The sequence below is a fragment of the Geotrypetes seraphini genome, chromosome 1, assembly GCF_902459505.1.
Source record: "Geotrypetes seraphini chromosome 1, aGeoSer1.1, whole genome shotgun sequence".
NCBI classification, from domain to species: domain Eukaryota; kingdom Metazoa; phylum Chordata; class Amphibia; order Gymnophiona; family Dermophiidae; genus Geotrypetes; species Geotrypetes seraphini.
In genome coordinates this window covers 238,081,089-238,102,546 of record NC_047084.1, presented here as the reverse complement: position 1 = coordinate 238,102,546, position 21,458 = coordinate 238,081,089, and the positions used below count along the sequence as shown (strand labels likewise).

The 21,458-nt window shown below is 45.9% G+C and overlaps 1 protein-coding gene across 2 annotated transcripts in view; it reads right to left on the bottom strand.

The window, feature by feature from the left end:
• Nucleotides 1-1,536, bottom strand: part of LGI2 (leucine rich repeat LGI family member 2) — a 63,780-nt gene extending 62,244 nt beyond the window's left edge. The window contains exon 1 of one of the 2 annotated variants that reach the window (XM_033948286.1): nt 974-1,536. In XM_033948286.1, coding sequence (XP_033804177.1) covers nt 974-1,152 — 179 coding nt within the window. In that variant the 5' untranslated portion in view covers nt 1,153-1,536. The remainder of the gene's footprint in view (nt 1-973) is intronic. The other variant, XM_033948275.1, reaches the window with a different exon arrangement.
• Between the last annotated feature and the right edge of the window lie 19,922 nt (nt 1,537-21,458).

Below are 21,458 nucleotides of genomic sequence, written 5' to 3'. Positions count from 1 at the left end.
GCGCACAGTCTCACCCTGTGTCATTCAGATCCTGGAGAAGGACTGCTGTGCCGCTGTTGTTTATGTGAGGGGAACAGACATTATGTTCAATGAGATCAGCAATGACCCTCCTTGAAATAAAAATTTTTACAAAAACATATACTGTACAGCGATTTTTAAAAGTAGAGCTAGAAAGTAGTTCAACTTACTAGATCCTTGTCAAGGCCAGTGCATCAATTAATTTTCAGGTTACTAGCCTGCTGGCTCCCCCACCACCATCACCACCACCACTACCTGCCACTCATCATTATCATTTTACCAGCAAACTCTGCAATTACCACCATCCCACAACAATCCTTTAAAAACAAACAAAAAAATTGGACATAATTTAACTTATTTTACAACATTCTACTGCCATCCCTTATTGTTTTATTAGTCCCTCCCCCCCAACCTGGTGCCCTAGGCCAGTGGTTCCCAACCCTGTCCTGGAGGAACACCAGGCCAATTGGGTTTTCAGGCTAGCCCTAATGAATATGCATGAAGCAAATTTGCATGCCTATCACTTCCATCATATGCAAATCTCTCTCATGCATATTCATTAGGGCTAGCCTGAAAACCCGATTGGCCTGGTGTTCCTCCAGGACAGGGTTGGGAATCACTGCCCTAGGCAATCGCCTAGCTGTTAGGCCGGCTCCACTCCGTGTAATATTTCTCCGAACAATAGGTAGTTTGTTGTGCCACACACAACAGAGATGAGCAGTGTGGTTGTTCAGATATCCATTCTTGCTTTCTAGTGGGAGGGGGAAGGGATTGTTTAATATGATATTACACACGAGAATCCTGATTACCAAAATACCGCCCAAAATCCCCCCCCCAAAAAAAAAACAACAAACATCACCCCCTCTCCCTAACCCCAAGTGAGCGAAAACTAAGAAACATCCAAGCCTGCCCTCCAGCAAAAAGGACAAGTGCAGCGCTGTGAGATTCCACTTACAAGGAGCTGACGTCGCTGGGGATGGCTTTCGGCACCCAGGAAGACCCGACACAGATGATGGATTCCCTGGAGCAGCTGCATGTGGAGGGGCATCTGACGACCTTCTTCGCCCGGACCTGGCGCAGGACGCAGCCGAGCAGCGCCAGGAGCAAGAGGGGTCGCCCGAGCAGCGCCCTCATCCTGCCCTCTCGCCCCCGCCCGGCCAGCGACACAGACTGAACCCGGTTGCCTGGCGGGCAGCGGCTCTGCAGGCTGGCATCCCACGCGCTCCCCGCTCTGGGGCTGAGGCTCTGCGCCGCGCTCTGCTGCACGCGGCTCCTGACATCAGCACTTCAGCTGCAGCTTTTCCTGGCCAATGAATAATTTAGCGACGACTCCATTCGGGCGAGTTTTAAATATAACCCCCCCCCCCCCAAGTCGCCAGTGTTCAGCCTCCGTTAGGGCATCCTCGGCTTCTCCTTGAGCAAGCGAGAGGTGCGGGGAGCCTGACCTTGCGGGGGCGAGTCTCCACGTGCCCTGCTCGGGGGTGAGGGGGAGGCAACACGTAATCAGACTTTCTTTTCTTGCACTTGTGTATCTTCCCATCCGTTCTAAAGGGGTAACAATAAAGCCTAGGCAATAATGAATCAGACATTAAAAATAAAATATAACGTGCTAGTATGGTAATCATTCTCCAGCACTCCTTCTAAATGAATTTATAGGGGTGTTCAGGGGAACACATTTAATAATAAATAACAATAACACATGTATTTTTCTTTCATGCTTCACTCTTAAAGCTGTTGCAACCAATACAAAACGCAATGAATTTATGTTGTCTTTTCATTTAGGTTTTATATAATTTGTAGCGACACTTATTAAATATGTTTCTTTTTATTTTAGCCACTTAGGGGTGATTTCATACCAAAGCACTTAAAATATTTTTTAAAATCACATATTTAATGCCTATTTTATAAAGATCATATTAAAAAAACCCAAAACAAAACTGTGAATTTACATTTGTGGACCATCATACTTGAAGTGATTATCGGTCCAATGGCCATATACCAGATTGGTTTGAAAAGTTTGGTAAAAAAGCAAGTTAAAAAACATACCCCCTCTTCTACAAAGCTGCGCTAGCGGCTGCCAGGTGGCAACAGCCCCGAAGCCCTTTATTTCTCTATGGGCTTCGGGGCTGTTACCACGCGGCTTTGTAGAAGAGGGGGATAGTCTCCAAGGAGGTCTATACCCTTAGGGCTCCTTTTACTAAGTTGCGCTAGCCTAGCCTCCATAGAGCTTGCATTAGTATTTTTCGTTTAGTGTGTGGTTTGCACACGCTAATCTTTTGTGTGCGCTAAAAACACTAGCGCACCTTAGTAAAAGGAGCCCTTAGCGGTGTCCAATGTCGGTCCTTGAGGGCCGCAATCCAGTCGGGTTTTTAGGATTTCCCCAATGAATATGCATTGAAAGCAGTGCATGTATATAGATCTCATGCATATTCATTGGGGAAATCCTGAAAACCCGACTGGATTGCGGCCCTCGAGAACCGACATTGGACACCCCTGCGCTTAGTTCAATGAGTTTCCAGTTTGTTTGGGGTTGTGTTTTTTTGGGAGAGGAGGTTACGTATGGTAGGAAAAATAGATTATGAAAAAACTGTATAGCCTTCGATTGAGATTCGGCTGTTTAAATTGCCTTTTTACCAAACTTTTCAAACAACCCTTGTACAAGGGGCCACTGAAAAGTTCTCAGCCCAACCAACAAAGTTGCAGCAGTCTCTATGGAGGGCTATACACTTAGGCCCTGATTTTGTAAAGGGCCGTCCTGATTTTAGGCAGCTGTAGGCGTCCTACAGCTGTCCAATCAGCCAATCGGGATGCACGTTTTTTTTAAAAATGCTCCCCAGGCAGGCCGCCTATATTGAAGGCGCCTCCGGGAGCCCAGGGAGACCCACAAAACGCCTAAGCTCGCCTAAGGGCCTTAGGCGAACCTAGGCGGACCTACGCGTCTCCCTAGTAGAGGAAGAGACGCTTAAAATGTAGGCCAGCAAAATGCTGGCCTACATTGTAAGTAGATGCGGCCGCTATACTTATCGCAGCAAGGGATCTCCCTGCTGCAATAAGTAAAGTGGACGCGGACGCCTGTCCGATCACCGGCAGAAGGGTGCCCAACCCCTCCTGCCAGAACGCCGCCCCCTCCTCCCGAAACTCTAGATCGCCAGCAGGAGGGCCTTAGGATTAGTGGGGATGGGCAGACCCGCTATGCCTAAGGCCTGATTGGTCCAGGCTTCTAGAGCCTGGGCCAATGAGGCCTTAGACTTAGTAGGGATGGGCTGGGAAGGGGCGGGCTTGTCTCATTTCGACGAGGCGGGCCTGTCAGCTGGACGGCTGCAAGACCCGTCCAGCAGGCCAACATTTAAAGGTTAGTTGGTGGGGGGAGGTTAGTTGGGGGGGAAGTTAGGGGAGTCATCAGGGGGGAGGTCGTTAGCATGCGGGGTCCGAAGGGGGTCCGGCTTTCCGGCAGGAGGGGTTCGGCACCCTCCTGCCAGCGATTGGGAGTTTGGGGGGGTGTTCCGGCAGGAGGGGTTCGGCACCCTCCTGCCAGCGATCGGACAGGCGGCTGCTATACTTATCCCTTGCCGTGATAAGTGTAGCGGCCGCGTCTACTCTAAACTGATTCTCTAACTGGCGTCTGTAACATGGATGCCGGTTACAGAATCGGGGTTAGTGTAGGCCTGATTCTGTATAGGACACCTCTCCCGGGCGTCCTATACAGAATCAGGGTCTCAATCCATTGATTTCCACATTTTCATTCTGTTGGAAAAATACCGAATGAACAAAGTGGAAAATCGCTGGACTAAGTGTATAGCCCTCATAGAGACTGCCCCAACTTTGTTGGTTGGGCTGAGAACTTTTCAGGCCCCTCGTATAGCTTCTATCTTATAATCAATAGTCCATCAATACAAAGGATTTTTTTCAGGAATATTTTTTTACTTCTTTTTAAACTATTATTTTCATTCATTCAAAATCACCCATAGTGCATAATTTTATAATACTGGTATATTATGCACCATTCGAGCAATCACTCTGCTTCAGGCTGTATTATATGCTTCTTGCCATATTTTCTACAATCAATTAAACTTAAAATCAAGTCTACAAAAAATCCTCTGGACTGACGGACGGACGATTATAAGGTAGAAGTTGTGGGGTCAATGTTCGTAATGATATTCTTTATTTCTAATTTTCTATACCACTACAACTGACAAGCAGACCTCTGGTGGGGGAGTGGGGGTTACAGACTAAGTAAAGGAGAAAATGAACTTCGTGTTTTGATAGGATAATGAAGAAGATAAATCAATCCATCAGACCTAGTAAAAGGGAAGTAAGAGAGTGAGGACTGGAAGGGAGAAGGAGGACGTGAAAGAAAGAGAGAGGACAAAAGAGAAAATGGAAAGCGATTCAGGGGATACACGATAGATTACCCATAGGCCTGCCTAAAAAAGTCAGGTCTTAATGGCTGCTTTAAATTTGTGAAAAGAAAGTTCACAATGAATCTCCAAAGTGAGCTTGTTCCACTTTGCAGGTACATGAAAGTACAAGGCAGAATGTCTTGTATAAATCTCAGGTAGAATCATACACTGGTGGCCGATGGAACAGAGAGTACCAGATGAGAAATACTGGATGGTGAGGGATGAAAGGTATGAAGGCTGTCCTAAGTGAAAGGCTTTAAAACTAACAGAAGGATTCTGCATTGAACATGAAAGGAGTAGCCAAAGATGGTACTTAAGAAGAGGAGCAGAATTTCTTGGCCATTTAAATCACTTCTCCGGGACTACTCAAGCATATTCAGCAGCATTTAACTAGATAGTGCTGCCAAAAATTTCCCATTAGCACCTAAGCCAAAACCATTTTATGGGTATTTCAGGGGCAAAGTCAGCACTTACCGGCTAAGTTTCCAAGTTTATTTACATTTTAATATACCAACCATCAACGTGTATCTGGCCGGTTTACAAAGCTAAAAGCATAGTAGTAAATAAATTTTTTTAAAAACTGGGTAAAAAAGAAATAGGTAAAACATGAAGTAGACGAAGACAATGACGTATATGGACGTATAGGAGAGAGTGGGAGAGGAAAGTTTATAATTGCATCATAAAAATAAAAGTAATTGAAGGTATGAGGGGAGGGGAAAAAAGCATCAGGGAAGGGTGTCGCTTCATAGAAGCGGTTCTTTTTGTGGAGTGAGTTACTGTTGAAAAGGGGTATTGTTAAGCGCTATGGAATGCATCTTGAAATAAGAAAGTTTTGAGTTTAGTTTTTAATTTATCAAGAGAATTTTCTTGGCGAAGGTGAAATGGCATGGCATTCCAAAGAGTTGGGGCTGTAATGGAAAAGTTTGTATTTCTAGTGTAATAAAGTTCCTTGATTGGAGGAACAGTCAATAAATTCTGGTCTACCGATCTAAGGGTCCGTGGTGAGGAGTAGGAAATAATGAGTTTATCAAGAAAAGCTGGTGAGCGCGTATGTTTAAGGAAACCACATAAATAGGACCGAATGAAACAGAGTCCTATCTTTCCCCCTCCCCCCTTTTTACAAAACCGTGATAGCAGTTTTTCAAGTTTAATGATTTTTTGATTAATCGCTTAATCATAATTCAAAGCGATGTATAATTTAAAATACATTCAGAGGGAAACAATACAATACAAACTTTAAAAAAGATTAAACATATAATACAAATCAAACTTAAATAATAACATAATATTAGAAATGGTTCAACATATTCATAACAAAAGGTAAAAAGGGGAAGTGAAATACAGTTCATGATAGAAAAGTAGAACAAACAAAGGAAAAGAACATTGGGAAGGTATGTAACAGTAAAATTTAAGATTTAAAACAACAGTTTAAAAATTAATAAATCAAATGCCAAATGCATCTTTAAAAAGAAATGTTTTTAAATTACTTTTAAATTTTCCCAGATCATGCTCATTTCGTAGAAAGATTGGGAGGGCGTTCCTATGAGCATCAGGAGCATCGCAGAGCATTCAGCGTGCAAGCCTGCATTAAAAACCACTATCGGGGTTTTCTAAAAGGGGGGGAGGAGTTATGTGGTTCACCTTAGTTGGTTAAGTGTGGAATATCATGCTAGGCCCCTTCTTATCTTTCAGGAAGGCTCTGAAGACAGTCTTGTTCGCCAAACATTTTGGAAATTAATTATTCTACTTTTTCCAAATTGGATTTCTTTTGTATTACTCTATTCTTAATTTTAACCGAGTTGAGCTCCAAATTGGTTGATGACCTGGTGTATAAAACTAAGTTTTAGTTTAGCCAGTATAGTTTAGATTTTATCTGGCCTCATATGCCCAGATATTCAATGCTGGGCATAAAGCCAGCAGCAGACAATAAAATGCTGACCATTGCTGGCTGATATCAACCCCTATATGGCCATGTGATACATTTTATTTGTATTATGAAAGAGATATTTTGGAAATAAAACAGAATCACCAGCTAAAAAAAAAAATTATTGCTTCAAGTATGTTGGTCCACTACTTCCTGAACAAAAGCAATAGGGATGTTCATTCATTAGCACTTATTTGATTCATTAATATTCCTTATAAAATTTACCCCCCTCCTTTATGAAGCCGCATTAGGCTTTTTTGTTGCCGGCCACAGCAATAAGAGTTCCAGTGCTTATAGAATTCCTATGGGTGTCGGAGCAAATAATGCCATGTCTGGTGATAAAAAAGCCTAACATGGCTTCATAAAAGGTTAATGTATGTAAATTTAATTTAATATGTTAGTGTATGTATTAATATGTCAAGTTGATTAGCATGCATTAAAAAGTTCTGAATGCTAACATTGTACACTGTACACTAAGGTGCTGTGAGGTTTCCCGACGCAGGGTGGAAGCATGATTCATCACGTCGGAATCTTCAAGTAGATAAGTTCTTTAATGATTTTTTAAATTAATGCGAAACAGTGTGATGTTTTACTTACCAAAGCAAGCTAAAGTCAATGAGAAATGTGCTAGGATTGTATGGTGGGGCTAACATATGTGGGAGAATTCCCCTGTCATAGCCTCCAGATCTTTCCCACTTGATTTAGTGGGAAATCAATTTTTCCCAGATTGATTTCCCACTAAATATGTGCTCTAATCATTTTAGTCGAAATAGAATTGAAAGTATTTTCTTCTGAGGTGTAAAAATGGCAATTTTCTGCTTATACATTCTTGATACATTCCTGATTCTATGTACTATAATATTCCTGAAATTGTCCAGTCTCTTAATTTGTAATCCGCTTAGAACCGCAAGGCACAAGCGGAATAGAAATCTGTAATGTAATGTATTTCCTGCACACAAAACACACTGCAGAACACTGTCTGGCCCCCTTGCAAGTAACAGTACATGTACTTTTCCCCATTGTGAAATGTTTGCAGCAGATAAAAGGAGACAGGGGAAGCTCAGGGGAATGAATCCATGTATCTAAATGTCCTTTTCCCCCATTAGTTTTGATGGGTCTTACACTAGTAACTGAAATAAATTCTCTCATATCCCTCCCAAATGTTTTCTTTGCATCTATTTATACCATGCTAAGCCCTGGCATAACTGTCCAGTGTCAGTGCATAATTCAGGTTTTGTCTGTTGCTGTGAAAAGAGCATTATGACTAGCGACTGTGCATACACAAGGGCTCGGCAGATCTCCACAGGGGAGAAGCTTTATGTACTAGAACAACAGTAACCATTTATCAAAACATTTCACTGGTGCAGGTGTTAGCGGCACACGTTCTATTACTCTTAATCTATAGACCTAAATTGCAATTCATCTTGAACTGACCAAGCAGAGTATCTATTCTGAGACATCTGTATTCCCAGTGTACTACAAACCGATCTTTAAACATTTGTATGTATGTGTTGATAAATGGAAGACATAATCAATTTATTGCACTGTTCTTCATTGCAAGGCCCACGAGCCAATGGCAGCCCATGGAGACCTCTTGTGCAACCCCCACCTGGTTCCAAAGCCCCTCTCATCTCAAAAACTACAAAAATGGTGCAGGTGGCTTCCTCTGCACTGTTCTGCTGTGGTCCACCCCCCCCCCCGCCCCCTTCTAAAGCAACTTCCTGTTTCTGCTTGGGTACCGTGTAGAGGAGGCTGTGGGCAGCACTAGAGCAGTGATTCCCAACCCTGTCCTGGAGGACCACCAGGCCAATCGGGTTTTGAATATGCATGGAGCAGATTTGTCTGCCTGTCACTTCCATTCTATGCAAATCTCTCTCATGCATATTCATTAGGGCTAGCCTGAAAACCCAATTGGCCTGGTGGTCCTCCAGGACAGGGTTGGGAACCACTGCACTAGAGAATTGCTGCTGTTCTAGCAACCTCCTTGTAGTTTTTGAAGTGAGGGTTGCTTCAGAACCAGATGGTGAGGACATATGGTAGAACCGGGGTGGTGGGGAAGGAGGAAGAAGGGAGAGATGATGGATGGGAGAGGGTAGAGAGGACAGGAACAGGGGGACATATGGATGGAGGAGATGGGATGGGAGGGGAAGGAGATGGTGCACATAGATGTAGGGGAAGGCAAGAGGGGAGGGAAAGGAGATGGTACAATGGATGGAAGGGAGGGGAAGAAGAGGGAAGAGATGATGTACATGGATGGAGGGAAGTTGGAGAGAAGAGAGGGAAGAGATGGTGCATATGGAGGGAGAGACGGGGAAGAGAAGAGAGGAAAGAGATGGTGCACATTTATGGAGGGGAAGGCAGGGGCAGAGAGGAAAGAGATGGTGCACATGGATAGAGGGGAGGGGAAGAGAAGAAAGAGATGGTGCACATGGAGAGAGGGGAGGAGAAGAGAAGAAAGAGATGGAGCACACGGACAGAGGGGAGGGGAAGAGAGGGAGGAGATGGAGCACATGGATAGAGAAAAGGGGAGCGGAAGGAGGAGGAGATGGTGCACATGGATGGAAAGGTAGATAGATTTGAGATGGATGCAGAAAAATGAAAGAAAACTTAACATGAAAATCAATGCCAAAGATGGATGTAATGCAAAAAGTAAAGGAGAAGATAGAAACAGCAAATGCGTAAAGAGGCCTTGGAAACAGAGTTGAGGGAAAAGGGGGATGGGACTTGTATACAGCAGTCCCTCAATATTTGCGGAGGTTAGGGGCAGAGCCGGCCCGCGAATAGTGAAAATCGCAAATAATTTTTTGGGCCGGCTCTGACCCTCCAGCGCATCCCTCCTGCCTCCCCGACCTTACCTGGTGGTCTAGTGGTGACGCAGGGCAGGAGCGATCTTCCTATGCTCTTGCTCTGTGCAGAGCTGTCATCAAAATGGCTGCCGTGAGTTCCCTTTGTAGTCTCACGCCTGCCCCGCGTCACCGCTAGACCACCAGGTAAGGCCTGGGGGGGTATCCAGGGCAGCATTTTTTCATTAAAAAACAAGAGGCAAAAAATATCGCGGAGAACTCAATTCATAAGTGGGGAAACCGCAAATCTGGAGGAGGAGCTGTATTGCCTTTATCCCAGGACAAGCAGGCAGGTATTCTCACTAGTGGGTGATGTCATCCGACAGAGCCCCGATACGGACATCTTGCAAGCATGTCTTGCTTGAAGAAACTCAGAAGTTTCGAGATGCCCGCACCGCGCATGCGCCAGTGCCTTCCCACCCGATGTACCGGGCGTGTCTCCTCAGTTCTTTTCTTTCCGCGGAGCTGAGAAGTTATCTTCATTCTGCGCTGACTGAATTTCAGTTTTTTTTCTTTGCCTTCTTTACCCGCGTTTTAGTTTATTTCTTTCAATTTCTTTCATTTTTACTTTCTTTTAAAAAAAAAAAAAAAAAAAAGTTAAAATTATTTCTTCCGGCGGTTCGGCCGGGCCGGCCTCGTGGCTGCGGCCTACCGCTTTCGACCTTGCAGCGTCGATTTTCCGGCCTATGTCCCGGCCAATCACCGGTTTTAAAAAGTGCAGCAAGTGCCAGCGTGCGATTTCGTTGACGGACCCGCATCGACGCTGCCTGCAGTGTCTTGGTCCGGAACACGTCCCGAAATCATGCCGGCCTTGTTCCACGCTCACTGCGCGCTCGTTTAAGAGGCGTTGCTTGCTTTGGGAGTCGATGTTCAAGATGGAGACTGCCAAGGATCTGTCTGCTTCTACGTCTGCTGAGGTTTCGCCGGTTCGCTCGAAACCTGCATCGACGACTCCCGCATCCAGCATCGTGAAGCCAGCATCGTTTACACCGGCTACGGCTTCAAGTTCAGCATCGGCGCCTGCCCCCGTCTCCTCGGTTCAGGTACCGCATTCCACCGTCCCTCCCGTGGTCATCAAAGTGCCTAAAGCTAACAAGCAGAAGCACTTGGCCACGAAGGAACGCGAAGACCGTGCAGGAGGACCCCCTTTCGGTGCGGATCCCTCCATATCGGCTTCGCTTCGATCCCTGCTAGAAGCTCAGTTTGTCGAGCTTATGCGGACCATGGGACCCCGGCTTATCGCCAACATTCAGGGTGACCTCCCGGCACCGGTTTCAGGGGGCGGTCCGCCCCCTCCCCCTCCTCCTCGTCGTTCGATCTCGCTGCTCGATGAGGGGGATCGGCGGAGGGCGGCAGAATCCTCCAGAAGGGCTTCCCTTCCTGATATGCCACCTTTAGAGCCCATTACACCTCCACGACAACAGGGTGCTGGGGCGGCTCCTGATAATCGGAGTCCTGGGCATACTGCATCGCAGGAGGAGTTCTTCCGCACTCCATACCAGACTTGGGAGGCCCTGCGTGAGTCCGCATCCTTACCACCTCTGCGATCCACCGCATCGAGCCCCATCCATTCTTTAGAGGCTTCAGGGGATCGTACGATGCACAGAAGATCTCGCTCCCCATCCCGTCACCGGGAGGGGCATCGATCTCAACACTCATCTCGACACTCCTCACGCCATTCAGAGGTGTCTCCGCAGAAAAAGATGCAGCGTTTGGGATACTCATCGTCGGATGTATCCCAGCCGGAGGGACCAGAGTATGAGGAACCATCTACCTCTTATTCTCCATGCCGGTCTCAGCTCTCCCTGGACCCGGAGGCTTCCACTTCGTCTAGTCCGTCTCGTCGGCCGGCATTGGCAGACCAACTGTCTTTCTCATCTTTTCTCCGACAGATGGCGGATGACTTAGATGTGACTTTGGACACTGGGTCTAAATATTCTAAAGAGTATTTGGACACTATGCATTTGCCTCACCCTCCGGCGGAGACTCTTCGGCTTCCTTTGCATAAATTGCTGGACCAGACTTTCATGCGCTGTTTTGAGACACCGTATTCCATACCTGCGGTTCCCAGTAAGCTGGATGCTCGATACCGCATCGTTCACCACAAGGGGTTTGAGGGAGCTCAACTTTCTCATCAGTCCCTTCTGGTCGAGTCTTCTCTCAAGCGTTCTCACCCTTCCCAGGTCTACGCTTCTGTGCATACGGGCAGGGAGGGGAGAACGATGGACAAGTTTGGTAGACGTGTCTACCAAAACTCGATGATGGCGACTCGAGTGCTCAATTACAATTTTTTCTTCTTTTCATATTTGGATTTCTTCTTGCCGGTACTCCGCAAGTTCATCCCTTTCATCGATGCTCAGGCTCGTTTCCAGTTTGAGGAGGTGGTGGCGACCCTGTCCCAGTTGCGGCTGCAGCTGATGCAATCCTCCTACGATGCCTTCGAGCTCTCGGCACGTGCTGCGGCCTGTTCAGTCGCCATGCGTCGCCTGGCCTGGCTTCGCACTATTGATATGGATCCGAATCTCCAAGACAGACTGGCTAATGTGCCTTGTGCGGGAGCGGATCTGTTCGATGAGTCTATCGAGACTGTTACTAAAAAGCTTTCGGACCATGAGAAGTCTTTTCAGTCTATTCTGCGCCCTAAACCGAAGCCTCAGCAGTCTCGTCCCTCTAGACCGCCTCAAATCTACCAGAGGCGTTATCAACCGAGGCAGGCTCCCTTGGCGAGGCAGCCTGCGAAGAGGCAGCCTCCACAGAAGACTCAACAGAAGCCTCAGATGCCGGCTGCACCCAAGGCTACTCAGCCCTTTTGACTCTCTTCCAGGGAGCATAACCGACGTTCTGTCTTCCCCTGTTTTTCCCATAGGGGGTCGACTCCACCATTTTTATCATCGATGGGAGTCGATCACCTCGGACCTTTGGGTCCTTACCATCGTAAGAGAGGGATACTCTCTTCATTTCCAACGGGTCCCTCCGGACCACCCGCCAAGAGAGTATCCTTCCAACTCGATGCAGACCGCTCTTCTTCTGCAGGAGGCACAGGCTCTTCTTCGACTTCGAGCCGTCGAGCCGGTGCCTGTAGATCAGCAAAATCGGGGGTTCTACTCCCGGTATTTTTTGGTTCCAAAGAAGACGGGCGATCTGCGTCCCATTTTGGACCTTCGAGTCCTCAACAAGTTTTTGGTCAAGGAACGGTTCCGTATGCTGACCCTTGCTGCTCTCTACCCCCTTCTCGAGCAGAACGATTGGTTATGCTCTCTGGACCTCAAGGAGGCCTACACTCACATCCCGATTCATCCGGCCTCCCGCAAGTTTCTCAGATTTCGGGTGGGACATCTACATCTGCAGTATCGAGTGCTTCCATTCGGCCTGTCCTCGTCTCCCAGAGTCTTCACAAAGTGTCTGGTGGTGGTGGCCGCTGCACTCCGGAACATGGGTCTTCAGGTGTTTCCATACCTCGACGACTGGCTCATCAAGGCACCGTCAGCCCCAGAGGTCATTTCGGCGACCTTGACTACAATTTGTTTCCTGCAGAGTCTGGGCTTCGAGATCAACTTCCCCAAGTCACATCTTCAGCCCACCCAGTCTCTCCCCTTTATCGGGGCTGTTCTGGATACCATTCATCTGCGAGCATTCCTTCCTCCTCAACGCATGGATGCTCTCCTTCTACTCTGCCAGTCGGTGTCTTCTCGCCCGTCCATCTCGGCGAGACACATGATGGTCCTCTTGGGCCACATGGCATCCACGGTTCATGTGACACCTTTTGCCAGACTACATCTCAGAATTCCTCAATGGACCCTGGCATTTCAGTGGACTCAGGTGTCCGACCCGTTGTCCCGTCACATTGTGGTCACTCTTGCTCTACGGCAGTCTCTTCTCTGGTGGATGACCTCTTCGAATCTATCCAGAGGTTTGCTGTTTCACTCTCCTCCCCACCAGAAAGTTCTCACAACCGATTCATCGAACTATGCATGGGGGGCTCATCTGGATGGTCTTCGCACTCAGGGGTTCTGGACCAGTGCGGAACGACTCCATCAAATCAATCTTCTGGAGCTCAGAGCCATCTTCAATGCTCTCCTAGCTTTTCAACATCTGCTTCACAACATGGTGGTCCTTATTCGCACCGACAATCAGGTCGCCATGTATTATGTCAACAAACAAGGGGGCACGGGCTCGGCCCCTCTTTGCCAGGAAGCTCTTCGAGTCTGGGATTGGGCAGCCCGTCACAACACCTTCCTCAGAGCTGTCTACATTCAGGGGAAAGACAACGTCTTGGCAGACAAATTGAGTCGTCTTCTCCAGCCTCACGAATGGACGCTCCATTCCGACCCCCTTCATCAAGTCTTTGCACAGTGGGGGACGCCTCAGATAGACCTCTTTGCAGCCCCCCACAACTTCAAACTGCCTCAGTTTTGCTCAAGGATCTACACTCCTCATCGCCTCGAGGCAGACACTTTTCTACTGGATTGGGGGAATCGCTTCCTTTATGCGTTCCCTCCTTTTCCTCTCATTCAAAAGACTCTAGTCAAGTTGAGATCAGACCACGCCACCATGATTCTGATTGCTCCTCGGTGGCCCAGACAACCCTGGTTCTCCCTTCTACTTCAACTCAGCAGCAGGGAGCCAGTACTTCTTCCTGTGTTTCCTTCATTACTCACTCAACATCAAGGTTCACTACTTCATCCCAACCTGCAGTCTCTCCACCTGACAGCTTGGTTCCTTTCAACATAACCCCTCACCAGTTCTCTCTAGCAGTGAGGGAGGTCGTGGAGGCTTCCAGGAAGCCTGCTACTCGACAATGCTATTCCCAAAAATGGACTAGATTCTCTTCCTGGTGTTTTTCCAATGCCACGGAACCTCAGCGAGCTTCCCTATCTTCGGTATTGGACTATCTTCTGCACCTGTCTCAGTCTGGTCTCAAGTCTACTTCTATACGAGTCCACCTGAGTGCTATTGCGGCTTTCCATCAGCCTCTACAGGGGAAACCTTTGTCTGCTCATCCTGTGGTTTCCAAATTTATGAAAGGGCTTTTTCATGTCAACCCTCCTATCAAACCTCCTCCTGTGGTTTGGGATCTCAATGTTGTCCTGTCTCATCTCATGAAGCCTCCGTTTGAACCTCTCAACACGGCTCCACTTAAGTATCTCACCTGGAAGGTGGTTTTTCTGGTGGCCCTCACGTCAGCTCGCCGGGTCAGTGAGCTTCAGGCCCTAGTGGCGGATCCACCATTCACTGTATTCCATCATGACAAGGTGGTTCTCCGTACTCATCCAAAATTCTTGCCTAAAGTGGTCTCTGAATTTCACATCAACCAATCCATCGTGCTTCCAGTGTTCTTTCCAAAGCCTCATTCTCATCCTGGGGAATCTGCTTTGCACACTCTGGACTGTAAACGTGCTCTAGCTTTCTACTTGGATCGCACAAAGCCACACCGAACTGCTCCTCAACTTTTCGTCTCCTTTGATCCAAACAAGTTGGGACGACCTGTATCGAAGCGCACCATCTCTAACTGGATGGCGGCTTGTATCTCTTCCTGCTATGCCCAGGCTGGATTATCCCTTCCCTGTAAGGTCACGGCCCATAAGGTCAGAGCAATGGCAGCCTCTGTAGCCTTCCTCAGATCGACACCGATTGAGGAGATTTGTAAGGCTGCCACTTGGTCCTCGGTTCATACATTCACCTCTCATTATTGTCTGGATACTTTCTCCAGACGGGATGGACAGTTTGGCCAAACAGTGTTACAAAATTTGTTCTCTTAAGTTGCCAACTCTCCCACCATCCCATTGGGGTTAGCTTGGAGGTCACCCACTAGTGAGAATACCTGCCTGCTTGTCCTGGGATAAAGCAATGTTACTTACCGTAACAGTTGTTATCCAGGGACAGCAGGCAGCTATTCTCACGTCCCACCCACCTCCCCTGGGTTGGCTTCTCAGGCTAGCTACCTGAACTGAGGAGACACGCCCGGTACATCGGGCGGGAAGGCACTGGCGCATGCGCGGTGCGGGCATCTCGAAACTTCTGAGTTTCTTCAAGCAAGACATGCTTGCAAGATGTCCGTATCGGGGCTCTGTCGGATGACATCACCCACTAGTGAGAATAGCTGCCTGCTGTCCCTGGATAACAACTGTTACGGTAAGTAACATTGCTTTCTTGTGATTACACATTCAAAGTGGTTTATATATATACAGGTACTTATTTTGTACCTGGGTCAATGGAGGATTAAATGACTTTTCCAGGGTCATAAGGAGCAGCACTGAGATAAAATTGGTGACAAAGGTAGGAGATGACAAAGGTAGGAAAAATATTTAGTGATTGAATTATGTCAAATTTACATCTGTTGTTTTTATATTTTGGACTGTTCAGGAAGAAATGCATTTCTTTCTATTTCTCTTGTGGTATACTTTGTACATAGTCTGGCATTTTAGGATTTTGTTTGTGTAGAACAGTACTTTTAGTTTGTGGGTCTTTATTTGAAAAGGTGGTGGTTTTTTTTTCTATTTTCTGCATGTGTGACTGAGACCAGGTGTTCTGGTGGGGATGGATGTCCAGAAACTTTCTCAGCTCTCCATCAGCTTTTTTGGACTTGAAACAGCCCCAACTTAAAAATTAATGAAGACCACTGGTCTATTAAATATTTTAGTCTAAGAGATTTTTCCAAAGACATTCAAAAGGTCAACCTGCAGCAGTACAGCCGCCGTCATATAACTTTAAACATACAGTATACAAGGCAATTCTATAAGCTGGCACTTTATTTTTGTAATTATTCAATTTTTATTGAAACTTTGCAACCAGAACACAATCCATAAATCAATATAACAATTACCTCACCTACTGAAGCAATTATTTTGCCAAGTACAGGTTAGTTCTTATATTCCCTCTCTCTCGCCCCTTCTTAGGAAACATGGAAAAATTAAAACAGAGCATACAGACTGACCAAAAAAAGTAGCCAGAGTATTCAAAAGGTTCACATAATCAGTGAGAAAATCACCTGGATAATTATGAAAGGTAATTATGAAAGGTTCCTATACTAGGTAATCATAGACGCATAGCACAGGTTTTAGCGCTGGCAGCAACGGTAATTGCTCCAACGCTCATAGAATTCCTAGGAGCATCTGAGCAGTTACCGCCACTGCTGGTGCTACAACCCGCGCTGTGCGTTTGTAAAAGAGGGCGAGAGCTGGCAATAATCATATTGCTATGGTGTTAAATCATATCACCTAGGCCCATTTGTTTTCAACGTAGTCCTGTTTCTTCAGAGCAACAGTGATTTTTCCATATTTCCTAATTTCTTCACAGGTTTGTACCCATAGTTTGTAAGAGGAAGCTCTTTGAATCCCTCCATAGTCTTACAAATGCCATTTTTTGCAGTCACTAACAGAGTGAGTCCCAAGGGCTAGCTGCATTAAAGTCTCCAATCGTCTAACAATCGTCGCTAAACACAAATCAGCTCACCGCGTGGTTTTCCATACAATTGCTCATTCTCCGATTTTGGCATGCAAATGAGGGCATTAATATTAAAACCAGCCATCTGACTGATACCCTAACTTTTCATGCCAGAATCGAATTAGAAAACCCAACCCTGAAAAGATGATAAGTTACTGACAGGTCTGCCTGGGTTTTTTTTCATTTTTTTTCTATGGTTACAGATGTTGTACCCATAAAAAATAAATGGCGTTCCATGCCGGCCTCCTCCTTCCCGACGACCCCAGTACTAAAAGAGGCAGAAGGAATGCCCACTCCCTCCTGCCTTGGGGGGGGGCTGCTGAACTTACTGCCCCACCAAGCCCCCCTCCCCCGACAACCTTCCCATGACCCCATTACTAAAAGAGGCAGCAGGGTTGCCCACTCCCTCATGCTGCAGTGAAGCGCCCCCCCCCCCCCGGGCCAGGCCCCCCCAACCGACCCCTCCCCTTCCCTGCTCCACTTCATTAAAAAAAAAAAATCAACAAGAGGGATGCCCACTCCCTGCCACATTCTCCCCAGAAGTTAACAGCAGGAAGGATGCCCAGTCCCTCCTACTCCAAGGCCTGCCACTCTAAAATGGCAGGCCTTCCCCTTTCCCAATGCATCATGTGATGCATTAGGAAGGGCCTAAGGCATTGATTGGCTCAGATGACAAGGGAGGGGCTTTAGGCATCTAAGCTCATCAAGCCTTAGGCTCTTCCCTCTGTATGCTGAGATACAGAAGAAGACCTCATTTAGAATATTGTGTGCAATTCTGGAGACCGCACCTTCAAAAATATATAAACAGGATGGAGTCGGTCCAGAAGAAGGTTACTAAAATGGTCAGTGTTCTTTGTCATAAGGTATATAGGGACAGACTTAAATATCTCAATATGTGTACTTTGGAGAAAATGTGGGAGAGCGGAGATATGAAAGAGACATTTAAATACCTACATGGCATAAATGCGCATGTCAGATGAAGTTAAAAGGTGATAGGCTCAGGAGTAATTTAAGAAAATACTTTTTTACAGAAAAGGTGGTAGATGTGTGAAATAGGCTCCTGGTAGAGGTAGTGGAAACAAAGACTGTGTCAGAATTCAAGAAATCATGGGACAGGCCTATGAGATCTGTTAGGGAAAGGGGGAGAAGTGGATGCTGTGGATGGGCAGACTGGATGGGCCATTTGGCCTTCCCAGGATGTCAGTACCCCTTACCCCTGACATACCTTACCTTTTTTGAAGTTTGGCAGGAGGGATGCCCACTTCCTCCTGCTGGCAGGCCTGCCTCTTCATAATGGTGGGCCTTCCCAATCCCAGTGCTCCTGTGCCAGTTCACCACTGGACCACAGGGCATGCAAAGTAAGCCTTTGCAGGAGGTGGTGTGGTGCAGAGCCAGCCAAGACAGGAGATAGACCACTCACCACTAGACCACCAGGGCTGAAGATAGGCTCAGAGGAGACCTGCAACAGGTTGGGGAGGAGGCAAAGGGTACAGAGCCGGCTGGGTCAGGACAATGAGGGATTGCTCTTGTCCCAGCTCACCACTGGACCACATCTATACTTTTATATAAACCTCTGGTTTATACTCGAGTCAATCTTTTTTTTGGAGAGAAAAAAAAAAGGTTACCTCGGTTTATATTTGGATTGGTTTATATTCAAGTATATATGGTAAAACTGAAATTAGTGTGCAGTAACTGCTCCACAGAATCAGAAGTCAAACAAAAACACTGTGGAGAAGGTGAGGTTCAAGATGCAGGTTTTATTGAAAGTACAGTTGATTAATCCACACGATGAGATACCTAGGACCCAAGTGATTGGGGACTATGAACCCAACATGGTCCATGTTTCAACAAAACTGTCTTCCTCAGGGGTCCCTGAAAGTCCTAATGCAAAAACTCGTGGATCAAAGACTAAAAATGATCCTGGGTGAAAACTCTGCGCGGTTGTTAACAGCTAAAGCAGTTTAGTAAATAGGCTGCTGTCAATAGGCAGTTCTAGATCTCATTTTTATGCACAGAAAGAAGCCAGATTTACCTCTTCTAGCGAGTGAATTCAGGATGAGTGGTCTTTTATTGTATGTACAAGTACTTTCAGCTAGATCCTCACTTAACAATGTCCTAAAAGGGAACCAGTCAGATGGAGAGGGGCAGAGCAGCAGAAAAAAGTGCAGTCATTTGCAACACATTTTGGAGGTTACCACTGAGCAAGGATATATTTGACATCTGATTTTGTGCTGGGTGTTTTTCAGTTTTTGTTATTTGAGTTTTCTAGAAATATGGGTGTCATTGTTTCTGTGGCTTAAATGCCCCTCTCCGGTTAAATTCAGTAACTGTTACTGTTCAGAGAAACAGAAGCCACCAATGTTCTCAAAACATGCTGCTGGATGAACAGTAACAGAGGTTCATTTGTATTCAGCACCCTAGCTGAAAGCAATAAGTAGCCAAGCTCTCCCAGGAAAAGGCAGAAATGAGATGTCGTGCTAAGAAAGCAGGATATTTATAGAAACAAAATATCAGCTCTTTCCATACACAGCAGTTTCAGCAAAAAGATGAGAGAAGTGCTAGCCCTCTCTCATTCACCCAGAGCAGTATATTCCAATTTATCAGAACAGCTGAGTGTTTTAAAAAATGGCCTGCAGGCAGCAACAAATTCACTCGACAGAACAAGAGCAAAAGTAAAAAAAAAAAAAAAAAAAAAAAGGAGAAAAAACCCGAAGATTTGTAGCATCATTACTAATTTTGCAGATCTTAATGCTCCAACATTCATGAATTACACAAACTGTCAAATATTTTCCCATTCTACAAAAGGATAGCTGGGACAATTCTGGGGATATTCAGCCCTAATAGAATTTTCTTCTTTTATGTAATTATTTTGCACATTTCTTTAGTACACAAAATATACAATCGGGGAAACATGATCTGAGGCAGAGATCTTAAAAGACTCAGGGGGCAAGTTCATAGGAACCTCTTTCTGTGATTTTCCTACCTAACTATCAATCACAATCTCCCCTACCCCCAAACTCCCCATGAAAAAAAATCTATAAAAACATTTAATTGGGCATCAGGAGACCGATAGTCAGCAAGCTTTAATCTGCTGAATGGTACCCAGATGACTTATCTGATTATCTACAAATGGATTTTTAGTGAGATATCTGCCTATCTCAGCACTGCTGAATGTCACAAGTTAAAAATATCCATATAACATAAGCCACGTATCTTAGGCCTGCTATTTGTGGCCAAGATCACTGCATACAATTAAGTGGCTAACCGCTGAAATTTTCACTTACTGGTTAATTTTGAGCCCTTCTCCTATAGTGCTTATCTCATAACCGGATACATTTTGGCTGGACATTGAGTTGTTAGGCCAAAATTTACTCATTCTTAGGCAGGGCAGGATTAACCAATAGGCCCAGTAGGCACGTGCCTAGGGCCCAAAATGGTCAGGGGGCCCGATGAAGGAGGGCATCAACATTGTTTTTTCCAAATGGCGATAGGCCCCTCCAGCATTGATCGGCAACATGGGCCCCCCTGATTCCGCCCCCCATCGACAGAAAGTAAGACAAGCAAGCAACGCGGGTAAGAAAGGCAAAGGGAACTGTAATTTTGCAAGCAGTACTGCTTGCCCAAAGCTTCCATCTGACGCAGCTTCCTGTTTCCGCCTGGGCACATGGTGGGGTGGGGGCGGGGCTGCTCAGGAGAGCCCAGTGTACTTGTGTGCCTAGGGTCCCTCGACAAATTAATCCTGCCCTGTTCTTGGGGAATAATATATATGTAGCGTATGTTCCAATTGCTATTTTGTAATTCTCTGTGAATGCATAGTTCTCTATGTTAACCGCAAAGAACTGCAAGTGTTTGCAGTATACAAATGGAGTGTTATATGTGGAAACATAGAAACATGATGGCAAATAAAGGCCCAAATGGCCAATCCCAGTCTGCCCATCTGCAGTAGCCATTATCTCTTCCTCTCTCTAAGAGATCCCGCCTGCCTATCCCATGATTTCTTCAATTCAGACAGAGTATTTGTCTCCACCACCTTTTCCAGGAGACTGTTGCACGCATCTACCACTCTTTCTGTAAAAACGTATTTCCTTAGATTACTCCTGAGCCTATCATCTCTTAACTTCATCCTATGCTCTCTCATTTCAGAGCTTCTTTCAAATGAAAGAGACTCGACTCATGTGCATTTACACCACATAGGTATTTAAACAACTCTATTATATCTCTCAACCCCCCCCCCCCCGCCTTTCTTCCATAGTATACATATTGAGATCTTCTTCCAGAGTATACATATTGAGATCTTTAAGTCTGTCCCATACGCCTTATGATGAAGACCACGCACCATTTTAGTAGCCTTCTTCTGGACCAACTCCATCCTTTTTATATCTTTTTGAATATGTGGTCCCCAGAATTGTACACATTATTCTAAATGAGGTCTCACCAAAATCTTTTATAGGGGCATCAATAGCTCCTTTTTTCTACTGGCCATATTAAACTAAACTAAACCTTAAGTTTGTATACCGCATCATCTCCATAAAGATAGAGCTCGACATGGTTTACAGGTAATTCAATAAATGAGGGAAGGACATTATAAGAAATAAGAGGTTATGAAGAAGTAACATTTTAAATAGATAGCTTTACATTTTAAATAGATAGCATTACGTTTTGGAGAAAAGCCAGGTTTTTAGATGCCTCTTCATACCTCTTCCTATGCACCCTAGCATCCTTCTAGCTTTCGCCATCACCTTAAGATCATCATATACAATCACACCCAAGTCCCGCTCTTCTGTTGTACACATAAGTTCTTCACCCCATAAAATGTACCGTTCCCTTGGG